This window comes from Stylophora pistillata, chromosome 2 (assembly GCF_964205215.1).
Source record: "Stylophora pistillata chromosome 2, jaStyPist1.2, whole genome shotgun sequence".
Taxonomy (NCBI): domain Eukaryota; kingdom Metazoa; phylum Cnidaria; class Anthozoa; order Scleractinia; family Pocilloporidae; genus Stylophora; species Stylophora pistillata.
In genome coordinates, this window is record NC_142520.1 from 49274878 (window position 1) to 49296445 (window position 21568).

The 21568-nt window shown below is 39.0% G+C and overlaps 3 protein-coding genes across 3 annotated transcripts in view; 2 read left to right on the forward strand and 1 right to left on the reverse strand.

Moving 5' to 3' along the window:
* Positions 1-4195, forward strand: part of LOC111346751 (uncharacterized) — an 18039-nt gene extending 13844 nt beyond the window's left edge. The window contains exons 3-6 of the mRNA XM_088748129.1: positions 402-1149; positions 1613-1893; positions 2211-2304; positions 4032-4195. Coding sequence (XP_088604255.1) covers positions 402-1149; positions 1613-1893; positions 2211-2304; positions 4032-4047 — 1139 coding nt within the window. The 3' untranslated portion in view covers positions 4048-4195. The remainder of the gene's footprint in view (positions 1-401; positions 1150-1612; positions 1894-2210; positions 2305-4031) is intronic.
* Positions 4196-7289: 3094 nt separating this feature from the next.
* Positions 7290-11193, forward strand: LOC111319167 (uncharacterized). The gene is made up of 4 exons (XM_088748102.1): positions 7290-7628; positions 7888-8002; positions 9776-9870; positions 10015-11193. The coding sequence occupies exons 1-4, from the start codon at positions 7299-7301 to the stop codon at positions 10678-10680; spliced, it is 1206 nt and encodes a 401-aa protein (XP_088604228.1). The 5' UTR covers positions 7290-7298; the 3' UTR covers positions 10681-11193.
* A 5882-nt stretch (positions 11194-17075) lies between these two features.
* LOC148740059 (uncharacterized) lies at positions 17076-20683 on the reverse strand. Its single transcript, XM_088748105.1, has 3 exons — positions 20573-20683; positions 20041-20301; positions 17076-18487 (listed from the first exon to the last, which is right to left on the reverse strand). The coding sequence occupies exons 1-3, from the start codon at positions 20681-20683 to the stop codon at positions 17675-17677; spliced, it is 1185 nt and encodes a 394-aa protein (XP_088604231.1). The 3' UTR covers positions 17076-17674.
* Between the last annotated feature and the right edge of the window lie 885 nt (positions 20684-21568).

The window sequence follows — 21568 nt, forward strand, 5'->3', positions numbered from 1 at the left end:
CGTAGTTTTTACTTTTTAGTCGAGTTATCATTTTCATCATCATCTTCAACGTAATCGGATGCGTTCAATTTACTCATTTGATTGTGAACATAGAATAATTTTTCCCTTTATAAAAATCATCTTCTTGTAGAATGCTTGACCAACTTCGCTCAATGCCTAAAAGGGAACGCCCCCTTTTTGTTCCCCCCTGAAAACTACGTGATCCCCAAAAAATCCTCCGACCCCACCCCAGGCGATGACTAACGATTGGTTTATGAGAGATCTGCTCTGTTCACATCTGAAAGGCGATAATTTCTGATGTAGAATCAAATTGTTCTGACAAAGACTAGGTCTCACATGAATAAATATGTTTTTTTTTTCTGATAGTATTTGAAACTTTTTTCCGCTTGTCTGATACACAGATTTTGAAGGTGTAATGAGGAAACATCCTGTGGATCATTACAAAAGAAAGAAAAGAAGTAATGCTTTAAGTCCAACCGTAGGAACAATAAATTTACAACAAGTCCGCAAAGAAATAAATAACAAGCTCAGTGAAGTTTGTAAATCTTCCCACAGTATATGCCAGGCAGGACCTCCAGGACCACCAGGAGCCCTTGGATATCCCGGATATAAGGGAGAGAAAGGGGCCCCTGGAAAGGAAGGACCACCAGGCCCATCGAGACCTATCGGGGCTCAATGCGTGGGTGCCACAAGAGGACCTGTGGGACCTAAAGGAGTAAAAGGAAACAAAGGCGACAAAGGGTCTGTCGGAGCAACTGGGATAAAAGGAGAGACGGGAGCGAAGGGTCTTCAAGGACGAAAAGGATCTGTTGGCTCAAAAGGAAATAAAGGCAACAAAGGATCGGTTGGTATTCAGAGACCGAAGGGAGAATGTGTTGTTCCTCCGAAAATCAATGTGTATCCAGTATCTCAGGAAGTTTTTGCGGACGAGACAGCAATATTTTACTGTTGGGTTCAAGGCCAGACGTCGTCCACGATAACATGGCGTAAGCTTGGAGGTGTCCTATCTGATGCTACTGTGGAAGATGGTGCGCTTCGAATCAGCAAGGTACAAAGGTCACATGTTGGATCCTACATGTGCACAGCTTACACTGGTCTGGGAATGTTAAGAACAGTTGGCAGGCTTCAGATAAAAGGTAGGATATTGCAGTTTAAAGCTCTTTCTGGATGTAAATTTCGTTGCTGAAAGTCATCGCGATAAGCTTTCCAGTTGACTAACGAAGTCATTGTTGGATGTCTTCCAAACAGTTGGTACCCTTAAACCCAACGTCACAGTCAATCATTTTCCCAACTTATAACACAATTATTGAAATCTCAAGAGGGATAAATATAGATATAATTTCATAGTTATATAGATATAATTATGTAGCCAAATACTATGACCAAATTTGGTTAACAGTAAAAGATAACAATAAAATATCATTTAATTAGGTCTATATTGTTTTTATGACGTCATTTACATTCATTACATTTGTCAATTTTCCCTAGCAAACTCATGAGCATAATACTGCTTCCTTTCACCCTTCAAATGTCATGCATGTTAACCTAACTAGTTTACTAAGCTTACCTAATTACTTTAACAATCATATTTACTTCCACTGCATTTTTTCAGTGCCACCGAAATTACAAATAAACCTTCTTCAGAGATCATTTTAGTGCAAGGAACTACTGCAAACTTGTGCTGTGAGTCTACCGGTTCACCACCTCCCAAAATTGAATGGTACCGGGCTCAGAAGAACTCTGTTCTCCTCCCAGCTTACCGTGACCAGCAAGACGGATGTCTCTTAGTTAACACAGATAAAGAAAACAGTGAAATGGACTACATCTGCTGGGCCACGAACAGCTTGGGATTTTCTGAGACAATTACCAAAGTTATCGTGACGAGATCGATCGGTAAGCAGTTACTTTCGATAACAGTTTACTTTATCACTCGTGTGAACGTGTTCACACAAGAAGCTCAAACCAGAAACGGAACTAAAAAATCTATCTCTTTCAGCAATTTAGATTGTTAATTGAGAAAGTGCATGGTTCACAAGAATTCCCGTAAAGCTTATTTGACGAAGAAGTTCTTATGTTCCTTCGTTTATTTTAAATCCGGTGATTGTTGAGCTGCTTTTGAATTGGTAAACTGTTCTGTCACCCAAAGCACCTTCACATACAATGCAAGTTAAATTTCAGAGCCCCTCATAATTTTGATACTTTTATTCTAGGTATTTCATGCGACTGCATCACCGACTCGGGAAACCTCGTAAATCTGATGGGGTCTATTATATTCGTAGCGAAAAGACTAAGGCTACCTGTCGTGTAAGTATGAACGATCAATAGAAGAAGATTCTCTTTCCTTCTCCCGCGAATCTGCGAGGGAACCACGCTAATGTAAGTAAATCAGTTCATTTTTCAAGAAAGAAAGGGCTGCAGCTCATCTTAGACTATTGTCCGTTTCTGCGAAACTTTATCTGCGATTTCAATTCCCTCTGGCTAAGAACAGGTAGATTTCCTCCGACCTCCGGTGGGGAACAAGAACAAAATATGAAATAAGAAAAAGTACAAAAAAATTTTATTATTCGGGTTCTATTATGCATGCGAGTTATGCCAAAGCCAGCAGGACCATAAAAAATTTCAAAAGTCTTAAGTTACCTAATACCGCCTAACAGAGGAAGCATCCTAAGAAGGGGCACTAGCCTACGTAGCCAGCGGTTTTGTGTTCATTTACCGAGTGCGCTAAAGCGATGGGCGACGAATCTGCGACATGCTTGGAAAGGGATACAGTTTTAAAACCGCATGCTGAAATTAGGGTGGATTTTAGTTTTTTCATTTCAACACCTGACGAAAAATTTATTTTCGCTGTGAAGGCTAAGGACTGTCAATCAAATGTTAGGGTGATCTCAAAAGGGAGATAAAAGGGACCCTTAAGAACAATTTTTGCGAATTTAGGATATGTCAATAGCGAACCTAAACAAAAAAGAGGTGGATAAAAACAAACCTAGAGCTCTTTGGTTCCTGAATCTGCGTCAAGGAGCGAGTAAAATTTGTCGGAAGGAGAGCTTTGGTCAACGAGAAGATTTTGAAGCTAAAGCACCCACCAGCCTTAGCATGAGTATGATTTTAACGGTTATCGCTCTGACGAGAAAGGAAAATATGATAGTATTGTGACATTCGAATGATCCCCGCATGTGAAATGCAATTCAAGAAATTGCTGTAAAAAAGCATAAAAAAAAAAATAGGCTTCATGGTGAGTCAAACTCGTGCTTTCCAGATACTAGTTTGGCGCTATTCTACCAACTAAACACTAAAGCCACGCACAAGACGCGAGACAAGTTTTACTAGTTCCTTCGTTCATTTCAATGAAATGCAAAAAAAAAAAGGCAGAAAAATTCAGATTTTGATAGAATTCGAACCTATACATCCCAGATACCAGTTGGACGCTATTCACAACTGACCCACGAAACCATGCATTGGAAGCCAGGTTAAATTTTCTTGGTTTATCGTTCGAAACCGGCCGCCAAAGCCTGATTTGTTTCAGGCTTCTTAACTGCAATTTATTTGATTGTATATCGCCTGCGAGGATTATGGCTCTACCTCTATCAGAAGAAATGCCGGTTAGTTGCAACAAGCTGTCATTTGATTGGCTGTGTAAGTTGGATATCTAAATATGCGTCAAAGGGTTTGGCGAGTAAAGCATCCCCTATCCCCATTCCAGAAAGCTTGGCCACTCGTCGGCTAATGCACGTAAAACCGTGAAGCGCGAACGAAACCGACAACAACGCAGGCTATTGGGGTACGTATAGGTTGCCGCCTGACTGACCGCTATACACTGTTTCAAGCTTACGGTGGTCCAGATAAGAACATGTTTGGCTGATACGTTTTGACTTGTTATGTGTAATGTCTTGTGTGCCTATTTCAGCGATGACAACAGAATTCATGGATAAAAAGTTATATTTAAATTGTCAAAAAAATCGTTTCAAACAATTCCTTTTTATCAAGGGTTCGGTATCTGATAATCACACTTTTTTCTTTTGCCATTACGGTAGGTCTACTGTGACATGACAACAGACAGTAAAGGCTGGACTCTTATCGCCCGATTCTCAAATAATGACGTCAAGAACTGGATGGCTGATACCGGATATTGGTGGTACGACCGGGAAGGTGCTGCTGGAAATGCAGTTAGTCCCTTTACAAACGCTGACATGATCTCACCAGCATTTTGGTTGGTCAGCGCCAGCGAGATTAAGATTACACGCAGTGACGACTCCAAGCACACCCCTCTGTTACAGACCACAGGTTACTGTTTGCGAGGACAAACATTCCGATCTAAAATAACAAGTTATGGTGACTTTAGAAACAGTAAAGTCTGGACCAATGATAAGTGTCTTGGAAGTTGCATGGTTCAATATGGCGGACATTACAAGTCAACAGATGGGTTTCAACAGGCTGAGTGCAGTGGAAATATCCAAAGTGCCGACAACGTCGGCTTCTGGTGTGACTGGGATACTGGTGATGGATCAGTGATGATGATTGGTGGAGGAGGAAGTAGCTGTGCACGAGCTGATCATGGGATTGGAATCACAGAAGCTAACAAAGCCTCTTTTGAAGACAGCAAACAAGGTGAAAATGACTTTGGTTCTGATGCTGACACAGAAAGCGCTCCATCCCAGTCCTACTCGTTGAACTTATGGATCCTTTAGGAATAATCAGCCCTACATTTTTCAAACTTAGTTCAAAACTAAAGAACCTTGTAAAGGATTGCTTGGGATCCAAGTCAAATAAGCATTTTGAAATGATTAGTAATAGCGCATCTTTCCTCCCTCGTAGCAAAGATAAAATAACTTGACCATCACCCCAGCCGCAACGCTAAGATCCTTAAACATCTTTAGATCTCCACTGGCAACAAATTATTTTCCATTAGAATTTCTATGCGAAGACAACATCCAGCAGAATTCATTTAACTCGGACTCACAACTCATCTTTTCAAGGAGATGTGAAGTATTCATTGACGATTGTTAATATTATGGCATATGAATGCAAATATTTTTTTGTAATATTTTGGTTTTTGTCTGGTATTAAGCTAAAATAACTCGATCATATATGATCCAAGCTCGGCCTGCTCAGTGCTAGGATTTCGCCCTTTTAAGATCTTCACTGGACACAAATAGCCACTAAATGTATTTGAGAAAGTCAATTTCAGTAGAATTAATTATATGAAATCTTACTCAAAACTCATCTTTTGAAGGAGATGTGAAGTGTACATCAATGATTTGTTAGTGATCTGAGATGAAATATGCAACCAAGTGTTGATATCTTAATCAGTTATTTGGTCAACAAGTTGTAAAAAGTCGGCAAACATGAAAATTAAATCTCTGACCCTTGAACTTGGCTAATAAAATCAGGCTTTCAAATCCATAGCAATGGGAATATTACACCAAACTAATACAATTAAGATAACTTGCCCAGAGAATAACTTGAAAGATCATAAGTTACCTCGGATCTGAAGATACATTTGCAGCCTGATTTTAGTTCCAGGCCTCCTTCTGGTTTGTTAGATTAGAGGATTCCTGATCTACTTTCCAGTCAGCTCAGTAGCCATGTTCGTACAAGATTTGAAGGAATTCAACTTTCTGCTCAACCTGTCAAATACTTTACTTTTTTGCGCAGACATTAGCTATTTTCATCTGTTTGCTTATCTAGTTATAAATCAAAATCGTAGATATTTCAGTTAGTGTCTGAGATGGTTCATGACAAATCCGTTAAATGAAGACTGTTCCTCACTTTTTTTTTTTTAACTTCAACGACTAGTAAGACCAGTTTTGGATTGTATTCAATCCCCAATTGCTCGTCTCGAGTCCTGCACAGTTCTAAATCGAGAGAATCTAGGACGGTGGAGAAAAAAAAGGGATCATCGATAGTTTGAATGTTTACCGGACAATTGAACTTCAAACTCCATTTTACCGCATCGGACGTCCTGCGACACTGTATGGCATTTCTGATAAACGGCCGATAGACTTAAGCTTGAGCGTATTCAAGAACGAGCACTGAGAGTAATTTTCAAATCTAAGGTGGACACGTATAGTACTTTACTAAACAGAGCCTCCCCTATGATCAACACTATATGAAAGGAGATTACAAAGTATAGCTACACTCATGTTTAAAGTTAAAAAGAGATTAATGCCACTGTATATTACTGAAATATTTCAATCTGCCTATAAAGGCTATGAGCTTAGAAACGCTAAATTTAATGTCCCGCGGGTTAGAACGTCCCGTTACGGCAAACACTCATTTCGCCACTTCGGACCGTGCTTGTGGAGGAAGTTAAGCGTCAGCGATCAGGAAAAAACATCTTTAAATGATCGATTTTAAACAAAACATAAAGAAACGAAACCTGACCGAATTGTTAAGAGACACCTGCGTGGACTGTGAAATCTGCCCATAAAATTAGACATTAGCATTCTGCACACTGAATTTTTAGCCATCTAAAAGTATTATTAGTATGTAAATAAGGCTCTAGTTTTAAATTTGAAATTTTCCTCTAAATGTGTAAATAACTAGTATATTTATCTTTTAACTTCTTTAGGTTAAGTAACTAGGTAGTGTCCCCAATTAGTTTTTTCACTTGTAAAGCTAAACACACTGACACTTGAATAAAGTTTTCTTTTTCTTCTTCTTCTGAAAACTATCCTTAAACTAAAACTTTTATTCACAGTGGCCGTGGAATGGGTAGTGTTTGTTGGACTCACGCGGTGATCTTTCAGAAAATACAATACCAGTTTATTGCAGGGACAATAGATTGCAAAGATGTTTTGTGAAATCAGACGTACATGGCCATGACTTTTAAGACCAACAATCGTCCTCAGTGAAGTCACTATATTTTCCAAATGGCTAGGGTGTTTTTTTTTTAAGCTCGAACCTAGACCACTTCTCATTTCTCTTTTGGTGTTTGGTCTTTCACAAGCGAGCTACCGTGTCACCATCTTGATTTCTCCCAACGCACTTTACAGTGACAACAACGATGAGAAAATTCATCACATGTTTCAACTGGGTCAGTTCCTACGAACATCTCAAGTGATTAACTTGGTTAAAAATCAATCCAGCTTAATTTTACGTTTCGCCTGTACGTGTTATATCAGCAACACAGAATTCGTCCATTTCATAAGTTTACGCGGGAAATGAACGATTATTCGTCTATCAGATTACCATCTGGCTTCTTCCTTTATCCAACCTCGATAAGAACTGGCCAATCGTGTTGTACTGTTTCAACGCTAATAAAACTTGCGTCACTTTGTTGGTGCCTAGTATGTTTAGAGATGGCGATCAAGGAAAGTTTCTTCCTCCTCCTCTATCAAGGAATCGCCATTATTTTCGCGAGAGAAGGCTCGACGCTTTCTCGTTCATCGTTATTCACCACCCAGGAGAACATGCGACTTGCTGGCCATGCTTTCAAACGGTTTCAATCTCCCGATCAAATATCATGCAGCCTTTCGTGCCTCAGAAACTCCTGGTGTACTTCTACAAACTTCGAAGAACCACCCAAGAAGGACGATAAAGGGACTTGTGAACTGAACAAGCATGGGATCCTCGACGGAAATGCTCAGTTTTATGATGAAGAAGGCTTTACTTTCTCTATGATGCTCAAAGTATAGTTTTGCTATTGTTTTCCCCTTCGCTTTTTTTTTTCAATACGTACAAAAAGAAAAACAGTTGTTATTTTCAGTTGTAAGAGAGCTTCACAATTACATGTATATTAGTTTGAGACTTCCCCAAATTATTGAGTGTTTGCTCCTTATCCCTTAATTCTGTTAAGTTCGAGTACACGCAAAACGACCGCAGCTGATTTGGAAGATTTCTGCTCGATATGGTCAATATGCCTGTTATTTACATGTTTGTTATTTTTAGGGATGTCTCATGACAGGCTGTCGTAATGGTGGTTCTTGTTTGTTTCATGAGAAGAACCAAACATTTTCATGTTCCTGCTTACATCCTTGGACTGGAGATGACTGTCGAATAATTGGTAAGGCTGCATTCTTTTTTTTTTTTTGATTTAAACCTTCAGGACAGGCCAGAGTAATAAGACTGCTCAATGGAGCCAAATATGTAAATAGCCGCTCCTCAAGCAAAATCCAGCTGGCTGGTGCATCTAATATAAGAATAAGACAGAACTCTTTCACTCTCTGGAAAAAAAATGAAATAACAACAGCTTCTGAAAAGACTTCATAACGGGAATTGAAAGCGGAATCGGTTCAACATACAGACTCTTTTTTTTCTCTTAAGTCATGATCCGAAAGTTTATTAGTAGGTCGTCACCACTCAGTATGAAATGCGAGAAAGTGGCTTTTAATGAGGCAAATATATACCCGTTAAAAATTATTGCGCGCTTAATGATTCGCTTCACCAGTGTATCTAATGGTGAGTACGTTATCGCATCCGTGCATACTCTTCCCCTGATAACTAAAAAAAAGTCTATGCAAAAATATTTTTTACTTGATTCATGTTGAAAACTGTGCTAACTTACTCAATTCGGCCGATGAAGACGCAAAATTCAAGCAGTCTGTGATCATAATCTAGCACGAGAGAATGTAAATATTCGATCGCTCACTGAAATACGTTACAGCCTCCCATTGTCGCTACAGGGATCTTTGTTAATTCTAAAACAAGATTTCCAGAATTAAACTTAGTAAGTGGTTTCAACAGATCTGCTTGTTTCTTTTGTTTTGTTTTGTTTCGCACGCGCGCAAATTTCTGTGAGGGGAGGTGTACTCGAATTTTATTTTTGAGAATTTAATTTTTATCTCATAGGAGAGGTGTTGTATACGGATATGGGAGGGCTTGGTAATAGTCAATGGCTGACAAAGTGCTAAACGCAAATCATGCTTTTCCAATCAAGAGTAAAATTCGTAGAGCGAGCGTACGCCGTCGTGTTGTGATATTGTGTAAAAAGGATGGGCAGCCATTAAAAATTAAAACCGATCGGAAGAAAACTATTATTACACTTTATTACACTGGCGACGAGGATTAATTGAACTCATGGCCGTATTGTTAAATACCGCTTTAATTCCGCTGTTTGATCCCATGACGATCAAAATTCTCTCCCTCACTTATGGCAAAAGTGGTTCAAAAGCTTCAACATATTCTCCGACGCAGCTGGCTGCAAAAAGCGACAAACAACGCTCATTATTTTTCCTTGCTGACCCCTTACCGCGGCATCTGATATTCAAGACGCCTTCTACACGTTATCCTATGCATAAGCTGATTAAAAAACGGCCACGGAATGTTGAATAAATATTTCCCTCCAAGGGAGGACACCCCGTTCTGTCGGCTCAAATTTCGCCAAGAAAAAACACAAGGCGAGACCCTCACACAATTCGTTACAATCTAGGAAAATAATACATAAATATCCTTTACGATAGGAACATCTCGAGAGTCGTAGAATAAGATTAAGCTGTCCATGTATTGTCATAAAAAACAGAAAAGATGATCAACGTTCTTTTATTGGTGTGCCTATACCCTCAGATGAGAATACTTTCATCCAAAAAGCTTTTAAGTACAAATTAAAGATTTAGAAATGGAAATTGCTCGAAGTAGAGATATTATAAAAGTGGTTATTTCAGTACTAAAGATGCTCTTAAAGAAATTGTAAAATGAATTAAGGAGAAAATTCTTAGGTTCGAAAATCCTCGTAGAAAGCACAAAAAAGTGGTTTCAAAGCCGTGATACTCGAATTAAATGATACTATACTCCACTGGGATGGGTGAACTCAAATGCTGTTGTTGGATTTATCCCACAGTCGCCAACTCATGTAGTGAAGTGGTTAAAATAATGAATAACAAGCAGTTACTGGATGGCGAATACTGGCTAAAAATTGAGGAAATGGAATTTCAGGTAAGCAATGAAAGTAAATAAAGGGTAAGGCATGATTAGAATTTGTAACAGTATTGCAGGTGAAAGTTGAAATAACCAAGCCTTTAATCCAGCTTATGCTTGGCGATGCAAACAAATAAAATCTCGATCTTCTTACTTTAATAGGTTTACTGCCACATGGTTGACAACAACCAAAACTGGACTCTTATCGCTCGATTCTCAAATAGCGATGGAAAGAATTGGATGCGTGACGATGGCAGATGGTGGTATGACCAGCAAATTGCCATTGGAACAACAAACAACCCCTCTATAAACAGCGATATGATTTCACAAGCCTTTTGGTTGGTCAGCGGTAGAAAATTAAAGATCACGCGCAGTGACGACCCCAACCACACCCCTCTGTTACAGACCACAGGTAACTGCTTGAGGGGACAAACATTTCGATCTAAAATCACAAGTTACGGCAACTTTAGAAATGGCACAGTTTGGGCCATTGATCAGTGTCTTGGAAACTGTACGGTTCAATATGGAGGACTGTACAATTCAACAGATGGGTTTCAACAGGCTGAGTGCAGTGGAAGCATCCAAAGCGCAAACAAGATCGGCTTCTGGTGTGACTGGGAAACTGGTGATGGATCAGTGATGATGATTGGTGGAGGAGGAAGTAGCTGTAAACGTGCAGATCATGGGATTGGAATCACAGAAGCTAACGATGCCTCTTTTGATGACAAAAAATGCAGTGAACAAGACTTTGGTTATGGTAATGGTAGTGGTAATCACATTTCAACCAGTAAATCCCAGTCCTACTCGTTGAACCTATGGATTAGTTAAACATAATTAGAGCATTACTTTTCAAACTTGGTTTAGACCAGGAGAACTTTATAGAGGATGACGTTATTCATTTAATGTCACATTGTGATCCAAGTTAGATGAACATTTTAAAATGGTCAGTAAAAGCGCATCGTTTTCCTCTTACAGCAAAGATAGAAGAACTTGACCATCTCCGCAGCAACAAGACTAAGATCCTTAAACATCTTTAGATTCTCACCGGCAACAAATTAATTGCCAGTAGCATTTTTCTGCGAAAATCAAATTAAGTAGAATGGATTTAAGTCAGACTCGTAACTCATCGATCTTTTTAGGAAATGTGAAGTATTCATTAATTTTTTTTAGTAATGTCAGATATAAACTATGCAAGATGTGTTTAATGTTTTAACCGGATAGCTCATCAAGAAATTTTTCTGAAGCTACGTCGAGCACTCCATATTTTATTAAATTGGCATGAATAAATGGAATAAAACGATAAATAAATGGATGAATAAAAAGCTTTAAAACAAGGAAAAAGCCTGAGTGTAGTATCCATTGAACAGTTTAATAAGATTATGTAAAATCTAATTAAAAACGTTCCCGCGAAAAAACCGGACGAGAGGTAATAAAGCTCAAATCACCGATTTGGCTCAAACTTGTTACAAATTCCAAGTATCCTGAGTTAACAAATGTGTGAAAATACTAGGCCAAAATATTTAATTCCTTAGGAGATATAGGGTCCCCCTGGGAAAACCCCCTATTTCCTGCATTTTTGGGCATAATTATTAGCTAACGTTGCATTGCTGCTGTGACAAACCGAAAAGCCATCTGCAAACTCAATCAACTGGGTTGTTTTCTTTATCCATCAGACTTACGCTTCAAGAAAATTGAACTGTTTTAACTTTTTTATTTCATTTTTTTCCCTTACCTCTCCCTTAAGAAAAGACGACTTTTTCAGGTTTTGACTAAGTACAAAATATAAGGGTATTTTAAGGACCAATATCTCTGATGAGCAATCCCTTCTGATTATTATTTCTACATGGGCAGTGAAAGCCTTCACTGGACTTCCAAAATTAATAATAAAATTTTGGGGCAACTGATTTCATAACCCATGCTGACGTGAAATTTACATCTAACTCCCGCTTTTTGGTCTGTATCATCAAATTTCCGTAAACAACATCTTTGTTTTAATACCTTAAAATAACTTGAAATTTGCAAGGAATTTCCCAAAGAGTATCGTTTAAACATGAACGAGGAGAGAATCTTTCAATCGCGCAAGATGAGCCCGATTTTGGAACTTTTCTTCGCAGCCATATTTGGATCATTCTTGAGGAAACGCAACAGTTGATGGTGAACATCAAGGGCGCATGTCGAACTTTCTCACAAAAGAATTCTAGGAAGAAAATTGATAGAACATACATGTATCTGTGGTGCCTCAGTTGCAAATTTTGGCGTGAAATCATTTGTTAGATCAGTAGCCATTATGTCAACAATGTACCAGACTCGATTTGCTTCGTTGCCTTGTTGAAATATTAAACGCGGTGAGAGCTCTCAGAAAGATCGATCGAAATTATTGGTCTTTCACTGCGTGAAACTTATCGACTTACATGATATGTGTTGATGCCAATAGATAATTTGAAGCCCTGAAAGCTGATGTAAATCAAAAGGACAATCCCCATCTTTGATCAGATCACGCCTGCGATTTTGTTCAGCGATCAACTTTGACATTCATTTGGCATGTTGTGTTTCTAGTCTACAGAGTTTTATATATATATCAAAGATTTCCGGCTACCAAAATATTTGACTTGTTATTTGTTAAGCTTGAGATAGTTGCTGGTTCACCGAAAAACAAATAAGCCGGTGATATATTGGTCTCCTTCAGCGCGAGGAAAAAGAAAATGATCAAAGACCTGACACTTGCGTAGAAATCACTTGCATATTTTATCCGAGGTTTTCTGCTTACAGTTGATATGTAATCTCATGTTGTCTACTGTCATATCTGGCCTCGGAGTGTATGATATATTCCGGCAGCCTTTGTGCCCCGGCCACATTGGATTGAATAAAAATTGAGGCTGCGTATTTGCGTTCAGTCGGGCTTTTTGTTAAAGAAACCTTCTTTGCACCTGCATTTGCCTAATCTACGCGGAGCTCGCAACAGTAACGATAAAGAGCGCACGCGTTAAACTTAACAATTAATTATACAAAATCAATGCTCCGTGAAACTATAGTTAATCGAGGGGACTGGTTAGGAAGGCCGGCGAACTTCAAAGGGGTAGGTTATTGTTCAACTTTTTGGTGCGTGACGTCACGACTACCGTGCATCACAATACAATGCAGCGTTGTTCGTGAATGGTTGATAGGGAAATGTTTTGACTTTAAATGATTTTTATTACTGTTTGCTTGACTGAAAATGCATAGATTTTAACTCAAAAACATGCCTGGAGATAACTGTTCCGTAGTTGGCTGTGGAACTTGCTGTAAAACCAATGGAATTGGAATATGGAAGCTTCCAGCACCTCGAAACGAAGCCTATCGCGAACGGCGCGAAGATTGGTTCCATGAGCTCAAGAAATACAGAGTTACGGACAGTAACTTCCAACGACAGATCGCAAATGACAAAGTATTTACTTGTGAAAAGCATTTTCATGAAAATGACATCGAAATAAGTAAGTGTGTGTGTATAATTCTAGCGATTTAGCGGTGTGCTTATTAGTATACGGCCCGCCAAAACATGCGAAATCGACTATGTAACTCAGTTGAATTCTTGATAAAAACGTTAACATATATCTTAAACTTTATCTCTCAGCAGTATCAGAGAAAATGACAAAGAAAAGGCCGAAGTTTGGAGCACTTCCATTGCTGAGCATGCCACAGAAGAGCTTTCAAAAACAACCACCGACTCCCAGGCCTTTGAGATCGATTGTAAAGGAAGACTTCGAAGTTTCGATATTTTGACCGAAAAGAGACATTGCTATAAAAGCTTCCATGAATTCTGTAAAAGAGCCCAGTCATTGAAGATTATACAAGAGTGGTTTACTGAGGCTAAACAAGACAGAATGGTGTTTAGAAAGTCAAATGAGTCCTCTGTTTGCTTACCACAACTGGAGTTGGTGGTCGATGACAGTCTTGGGTTCACCATTTTAGTTTATGGTTGGTTACTACCAGATGACCACATACTTTATGCGAAGTATTTTAGATCAATGAGAAATATTACCTTGAATGACTTGGTCAGAAAACTAACAGAGTCCTTCATTATTTGTCCTGGGATTGAAAACCAGAACTGAACTCAAATATAATTCACCATGTTATCCCAATGTCAGTGGATCCTTTGAACTGTAGTGATAGTGAACCTGAAAACTTTTCCTTCAAGGAATACTGGCGTTCATGTAAATGCCAGCTCCTTGTTGAGGGCATAGAACTTTGGTTATCATGTGAGGAACAATCATATAATATGCATCGATTGTCACAAGCAGAGCAGCGACGAATGTCAGAACCTGCACATCTCTATGCACCAGTTTCTAAGACTGCCCCGGATAGACTTAAACTTACACTGAGAGGGCAACGGCTTAAATGTGCCGATCTAGAGCGCCAGCAGAATGAAATGAAATCAGAAATTGCCAAATCCAGTATTGAGGTTGATCACAATTTGAGCAATGATGTTACAACCATACTCAGTGAGGCTCAAGAGGTGACACCGTTCATGAAATTGTTCTGGCGGCAGCAAAAGAAACTGCTCCAAAGTAGTCCAAGTGGTGTCAAATACCATCCAATGGTTATTCGCTATGCCTTATCACTGGCTGCAAAATCTCCCTCCAGCGACGAAGAGATCCCACAGAGCAAAATCCTTGTACTACCAAACCAAAGGACACTCAGAGATTATCGGAATTACATCAGGCCCACGAGAGGATTCCAAGAAAGTGTAGTGGAGGAACTAAATTTATTAGCCAATTCCCACTTTGACACAAAGAGATATTTTGTGTTGCTATTGATGAGATGAAAGTCCAGTCAAATTTAGTATTTGACAAACACACTGGTGAGCTTATCGGTTATGTTGACCTTGGAAAGCCAGATATCAACTATGCAACTCCTGAAAAGCAAGATGACATTGCAACGCATGCCTTAGTTTTCCTTGTAAGAGGTGTTTGTACTGAGCTTAAATTTGCACTAGTATATTTTGCTACAACAGGTGTAACCTCAGCTCAACTTATATCACTTTTCTGGGAAGGTTTATGCATCCTGGAAACTTCCTGCAATCTCTGAGTTGTAGCAGCCACATCAGACGGAGCATCTCCTAACAGAAAATTCTATCGCCTGCATAAAGAGCTTGATGGTGCATCTGGGAAAGATGTATGCTACAGAACCATAAATCTGCATGCTCGACACCGTTACATCTACTTTTTCTCGGATGCCCCCCATTTGGTTAAAACCACTCGCAATTTTCTGCATCATCAAGGCTCTGGAAGATGTACAAGGTATGGGATAACATCAACTTTATTTTACATATTACATTTTTGTCATCATACAAAAATAAAAAATATTGCTTCAATTTATATTATACATAGTACAGGAAAATACATAAAATAGAAATGTAGACTTTTCATAGTGCATCTAGCTTTCAACCACCTAGTCTTTACTATTATTTTATTATATAAAATAGCTTGACTTCTTATTACTCATATCACAAGGCACTTTGGTTTATGATGTTAATGTTATTGATTTCAGATACATGTGGAATAATGGTCTTTTCATCCTGTGGCAACACATCACTCAACTTTTTTACCAAGATGTCGAAAGTGGTCTAAAGCTGTTACCAAAGGTAACATACGATCATATCAACGCAGTAAATGGTTTGAACCCGGGAGTAACATGTGAAGGTGTTGTCTGATCGTCCGGGTGAGTGTAGTCCTGAGAAGGACTGTTGTCGGTGGTAGTGACTGACGTTTCGACAACCTGTGCAGAAGTCATCATCAGAGTCAAGTGAATGATTGTTGTCAGTAGAATGTTCTTATTCCAGTTCGTGTAAAATGATCGGTTGGTTTTGCCGTGATGTTATTGGCTGTAAGACTCAAGTGACGTAAGTCGGTCGTGATTGGTCTGCTTCGATCTGTCGGTAAAGTTAGGTCGTTCTTTTTCGGTCGTTTTTTAATGTTTATGTCGTGAATGAGTCGTTTGTATGGAGCGGGTAGTTGTTGACATCTGTTTAGGGGAGTCTGTTCTAAGTTAGTAAACCAGCTTTCCAGAGTCAGTCGTTGAAAATAGTCAGTGCTGTAGGTTAGGCATTGCGCAGAGTCCCAGTCAATGTTGTGGTTGGTAAGTCGATGGTGTTCAGCAATGTGATTGCTGACATCACCTTTCCTTGTCGCCCGTCTGTGTTCAGTCAGTCTTGCTGTGAGGTTTCTGCCAGTCTCACCGATGTAGAAGGCTTGGCAGTCGGAACAATTGATCTTATCAATTGATCATATCAACGTCACCTCCTTCTCAGCCATGCGCGTGAACCTTGCAGCCCAAGTGTTGAGTGCCTCAGTCGCAGCCGTCCTCAGATCCTTCAGCCCCCCAGACACAGCAGGAACAGCCCAGTTATGTGAAATGGTGGACTCTTTCTTTGATTGTCTTAATGTACGTAGTACCTCTGAGCATCATAGAAAGAGGAAACCATTTCTTGCTCCATACACCTCTGTTGAAGATAGAAGGTTCCAATGGCTGGAAAGTACATTTTTGGGATACCTCAGGGATTGGTTGCAGAGCACAAAGGACAGGCCAGGAGAGTTTACCAAGAATTCCCGAAGTAAGATGTTTCTCTCTTGGCAAACATACGAGGGGCTACAAATCACTGTATACTCAGTAATAGAAGCAACAAGGTTTGTTGATCACTTTGTAATCAGTTTCTATATACTATAAATTATTCTTTTATACAGTAATCATCACAACAAATGTCACTACTGTATCTTTGCTTTATGTCATTGATAAATGATGTAAATAATGTAAACCAGGCTTAACTGGATCTCTCACTATAGATAATATTAGTTTTGTAGTGTTTGTTGTTTTTGTATTGAATAATATACAAAAACATAAAAACAACAGTAAAATTATAGAAATGTGCAAAGAGACTTTCAGTTAGGCATATTTGTAGGAACCAACGGTATTGCTATTATAAAAAGCACTTGAGTGCTTTAAGAAATATAAAGGAAAAATCCAGCTTGACTAGTTTTCCTGTGTATTTTAAGAATAGGGGTATGTCAAACTGATGTCATGCTTTATGTGACCCTTTGTTTTCTTTTAAAGGTTTCTCCTGGGTGAAGGAATGGAGTATGTTTTGACAGAACGCTTTCGTCAAGACACTCTGGAGGAGTACTTTGGTAATCAACGCAAATTGGGAAGAAGAAGCGACAACCCAGACATGAGAATATTTGGCTACAATGATAATGCAATAAGAATACAAAGGTCTATTTCGTCCCAAAGTGGAAATACCCGTGGAAGGAAGGACAGGGGCAAAGCCTGGGTAAATGTAACAGATGATCCTGTTCCTAGAAAGAGGTCAAAGAATTGACATCAACATTTTTAATTTATTACTAGAAAATACTGCTATATAACTTTGGAGTGGTACGTCTAAAAATGTATTGAAATACTTGTAAAATATTCTTTGCAATGTAATTTCAATTCCATTGTTTTTCTTTTGTATTTAATCAACTGCAGCATTGTCTTGTAAATGACTTGAATATTGATTCACAGATGTTTGCAAACCACTTTATATATATATAGTATTGTACATAATTTGTTGTCATCTAGATAGGGCTGACTTCTAAGTTAGAATTTTAGTGTTCTATAGATGCTAAAGTAAACCAGAACAGTGACATTAATAAATACATTGATTGCTTCAAAGGTGTTTGCAAACCACCTCATACATTTTAAGTAGACATAATTCGTTGACATCTAGATGACTGACTTCTGCTAACATAAACCAGAACATTGACCATATAAATAAAATTGCCATTTGATGCATTTTATGCTGTCTTTGATTCTAGGGTTCTCTATCATCCTTTTCTCCACTTGCCCTTTTAATTTCCTTTCTCAGGGACTTAGTTTTCACTTGCTTCTGTTTGGTCTTGTGCTTCTGAATTACATCTCTTGCAAATGAAAATGAGCGTGAACGTAAATATAAAGTGATGATACTGTGCAGCATATCTTTACTAATTCTGCTATCAATCTCCAGTGAGGATTCAGATACAATTTCATTGAAGAAAGCAACAACATCTGCATCTTTACAACATTTCTCAATTACAGCTTCAATGTTGATAGATCTTTGGTCAGTTTTACAATTGTTCCTAAAATGATATTCTGCCCTCAAAAATATTTTCTGGGCTTTTTTCGTTGGATTCCACAGCCCTCCACGGCTTAACGAAGAGATAAGTTTCTGTGATTCAGTGATAGTCTTTGATTCTTCTTTGCATGCATTTAATAAAGATGTAGCCCGTTGACTTTCTGTTGATTTCCAATTCTTAGATGCTCTGTGTTTATTGTGCAGATTTTGTGAGACATAGCCTCCTAGATATTGTAGACCAGCAATCTCTTTTTCCTTTAAAGCTTTTTCAACTTCGTTATCATTTACAGGAGAAAGAGATTCTTTGCAGTAGGCCAGGAGTCGATCAGCAAGTTTAGTTGATAACAATGTTGCTGAATTACTGGACAAACTCGGGAAGTATTTTGTAGCATGTAATGATATGGTCGCGTAATACTTGGAGTAAAACTTGTCAACGTTTCCATTCTTCGTAAAGCCATCAAAAATAGTCCATATTTCTTCAAACTCTTTCAATCTTTCGCAAATGTTAAAGTGCTACTGAAACGAAATTTTCGTATCTGAAATATTTGCTCTAACCTGTAGTTTTGAATATGCTGATCATCGTGAGATAATTTGCTTTGGCCAAAAAGAAGCGAAAGATATCTTTTTTAACCGTTCAAATCAAAAATTTTACACAAAACCATGTCCGGGCCCTGGTACCGAGCGAAATGGATTGATGACGTCACTGGTTGTGTTCACTCCGATAGCGTGGTTTATTTCACTCACTGTTTGTTTGTATTCGTGGGCGAAGGAGATGGCAGATATTGAAGTTTTGTCAAGTGAATCTTCTTCTGAATGAAGCGAAGTTGTCTCCAGTAGCGAAGAGGAAGATGGTGGCGTAAAATGGGGTTGACAGGCCTATACGACTCCCCGGCGTGTGTTTAGAGTAGCCTATTCAAAGTTTAGCCCTCTCGAGTATGTCTTTGAGCGACCGCCCTCTTCTGTAAGATATGAGCGGCGGGTTTTCGTATAGTTCGCTCAGTAGTGGTTGTGTTTCTATTAAATGCCAGTTTTTCATGAGAATTTGCTTTATGTGTGGCACTGAGTACGCACATCAGGGATTGCGTCTTTTTCGAATCGTTCGCCTTTGTAGATGTACAGCTATTTTTGTGACTGTCTCGATCGTTAAGTTGTCTTGATTGCTTTCAGCTTATCTAGATTAGCGCCACGCGCGCTGATTCGATCGTTCTACAGTTCTTAGTATTCAGTGTTCCAGCCGTTTTGGCTCGTTTTCTTTTCTTTATTTCGGTATGAAAACGACCGATTTCACGTTCGTAGAAGCACATGATCGCCTTTACTGTTTCTTGCTCTGCGTTATTAAGGATTTGCTTTATCTCATTTTTGAAATCCTCGTCTGCTCTTATTTTGGCCCTCGCCCTATATTGTAGGGGTTCTGGGCATGTTCTGCTAGGCATTTGGTACAGAGGGATTTGTTCATTATCCTCAGACTTGCTGAGTAGATCATCTTGAGTGGCGGTGTCGTATGAGGCTTCCATGTTTTCTTCATTCTTTGAATGGCATTGCTTTGGCCCGGGGCGTTTAGTAGCCCATCTGCCGTTATAATGTCTTTCGAAATTTTCTGTAGATGGTCAGGCAAGACCGCGGTTTTGATCCTAATCTTGTGGATCTCGTCAGTTGCCAATTAACTAAATAGACTGGTAGAGATTCGTTCTCGGTATCAGTCGGGAATTTTGCTCCCTATCCAGGCGAACCTCTCGCAGATAGCCAAGATGCCGATGTGGCGGCCGATAAATAAGACTAGGATGGCATTTTGCCCGAAATCCTCTTTTTCGGCCTCCCAACATGCAAGCCACACTCCATGCTTTTACCCTTCTTTCACAGAAATACACAACCAGTGACGTCACAGGGCTGTTTTGGCCGCGCCAAGATGGCCGCCAGTTTTGATCTCAGCCGGTCAACTTCGAATGGTTAAAAATGTACTTTCGGCTATGCGTTGGCCCAAAAAAAGTACACAGCGTTTGCAAATAACGTTCAAACTCTATTATTTTGCAAAAATCTCGGATACGAAAATTACGTTTCAGTAGCACTTTAAACTGGAATGATGATATTTCATCTCGCATTGCTTTTGTAAACACTTTTCTTTTGGTTATTGTCGTTTTCACGTTGTTCACCAGATCGTTCAAAACATCGCTTGTAAATGCTATTCTTTGCCTTGATTCTTCCTTATGTACATCTTGTTCGGGATCTTGGTTGTTATCTTTGTGTTTAGTAGTCGTGTGTCTGCTTAGACCTCGTTTACTTTTACAAACATTTTGACATATACTACAAGCTATGTCTTGCCTTTGGACCTGAAGGTAAGAAACATTTAGTTGATCAAACTTGATAAAATCGCCAACAGTTTGAAATCAGTTTATACCAATATTGCTACTATAACTCTTCTTAAAGCTTTGGCGATTCTAAAAGAATCCGAAAGAAATCTAATTTTTGTTCTGGAGCTCTGGAAACAGATACACAATAGCGAACACTGATCGATCTCAAGCCAACTACACTGAGCCTTTTCTAGGAACAAACGCGAATAAAATGACTAAATAGGACTAGCTTTTAGCTCTTAATACGCACCTCCTGTACAGCTTCATGAAACTGTTCTTCCAAATTCTCATCTTCTTCTAAAACTGCCATGATAGCATCGAAATCTTCTTGGAATATAAAGTCTTCGATGCCAGACGCCATGTTTGTTTAGTGTGACAACGATGGCGATGCACGGTACTCGTGACGTATCATGACGTAACGGTGCAATTCAACCTAAACTCGTTAAACAATAAGCCGGTCCTTTGAGGTTTGCCGGCCTTCCTAACCAGTCCCCTCGATTAACTATGGTGAAACAATCAAAGTATTAAGAACGTCGCATATGCGTGCATTTTGACTGCGATTTGCAACTGAACGAAAAAAATGAACGAAGCTGAAATTTCAACTCGTGCGTTACCCCTAACCCTATCCCGAGTAATTAGAGGGTCTCAAATAGCGTTAACCGTCAACCGTCAAATGGCCATAATACTAACCATCAGCCATCAAAAACGCAATATTTTCACCGTCAAACGTCAAATAAGTGAACCAATGTTAGCCGTCAACAGTCTCAGATATCCTTAATTAAGAGCCAAACCATTGCCCTAATTGAGGTCAAGTTCTGTTGTTTAGAAATAAAAGTTTTGATATATCACAAAAATGCATTTATGTATTTTTGTGATATATATATATATTTTAAAGTCCTTTAACTTCTAGTCGCGAGTAAACCTAGCTAGCGATAGAACTTACTTCCGGTTTCGTAGAACGTTGGTCATTTATTGATAAAAGGTGTTACACGTTCCCCACAAACGCGTCATTATGAAAAATTACAGCCAAATTCGCGCGTTTTATAAACAACATTCCAAAAAATTAACTTTCACCGTCAAATGACCTAAAATTTAACCGTTAACCGTCAAAAGAGCTCATTTGTAACCGTCAACCGTCAATGTTACTCCCCCTCCCCCCCCCCCCTCCCATGGAGAACCTCTACTTAGGTATGGAAGGATTCGTGGTTTAAAAGGCGTTAAATTTCCCCAAAGTGACTAGGATAGG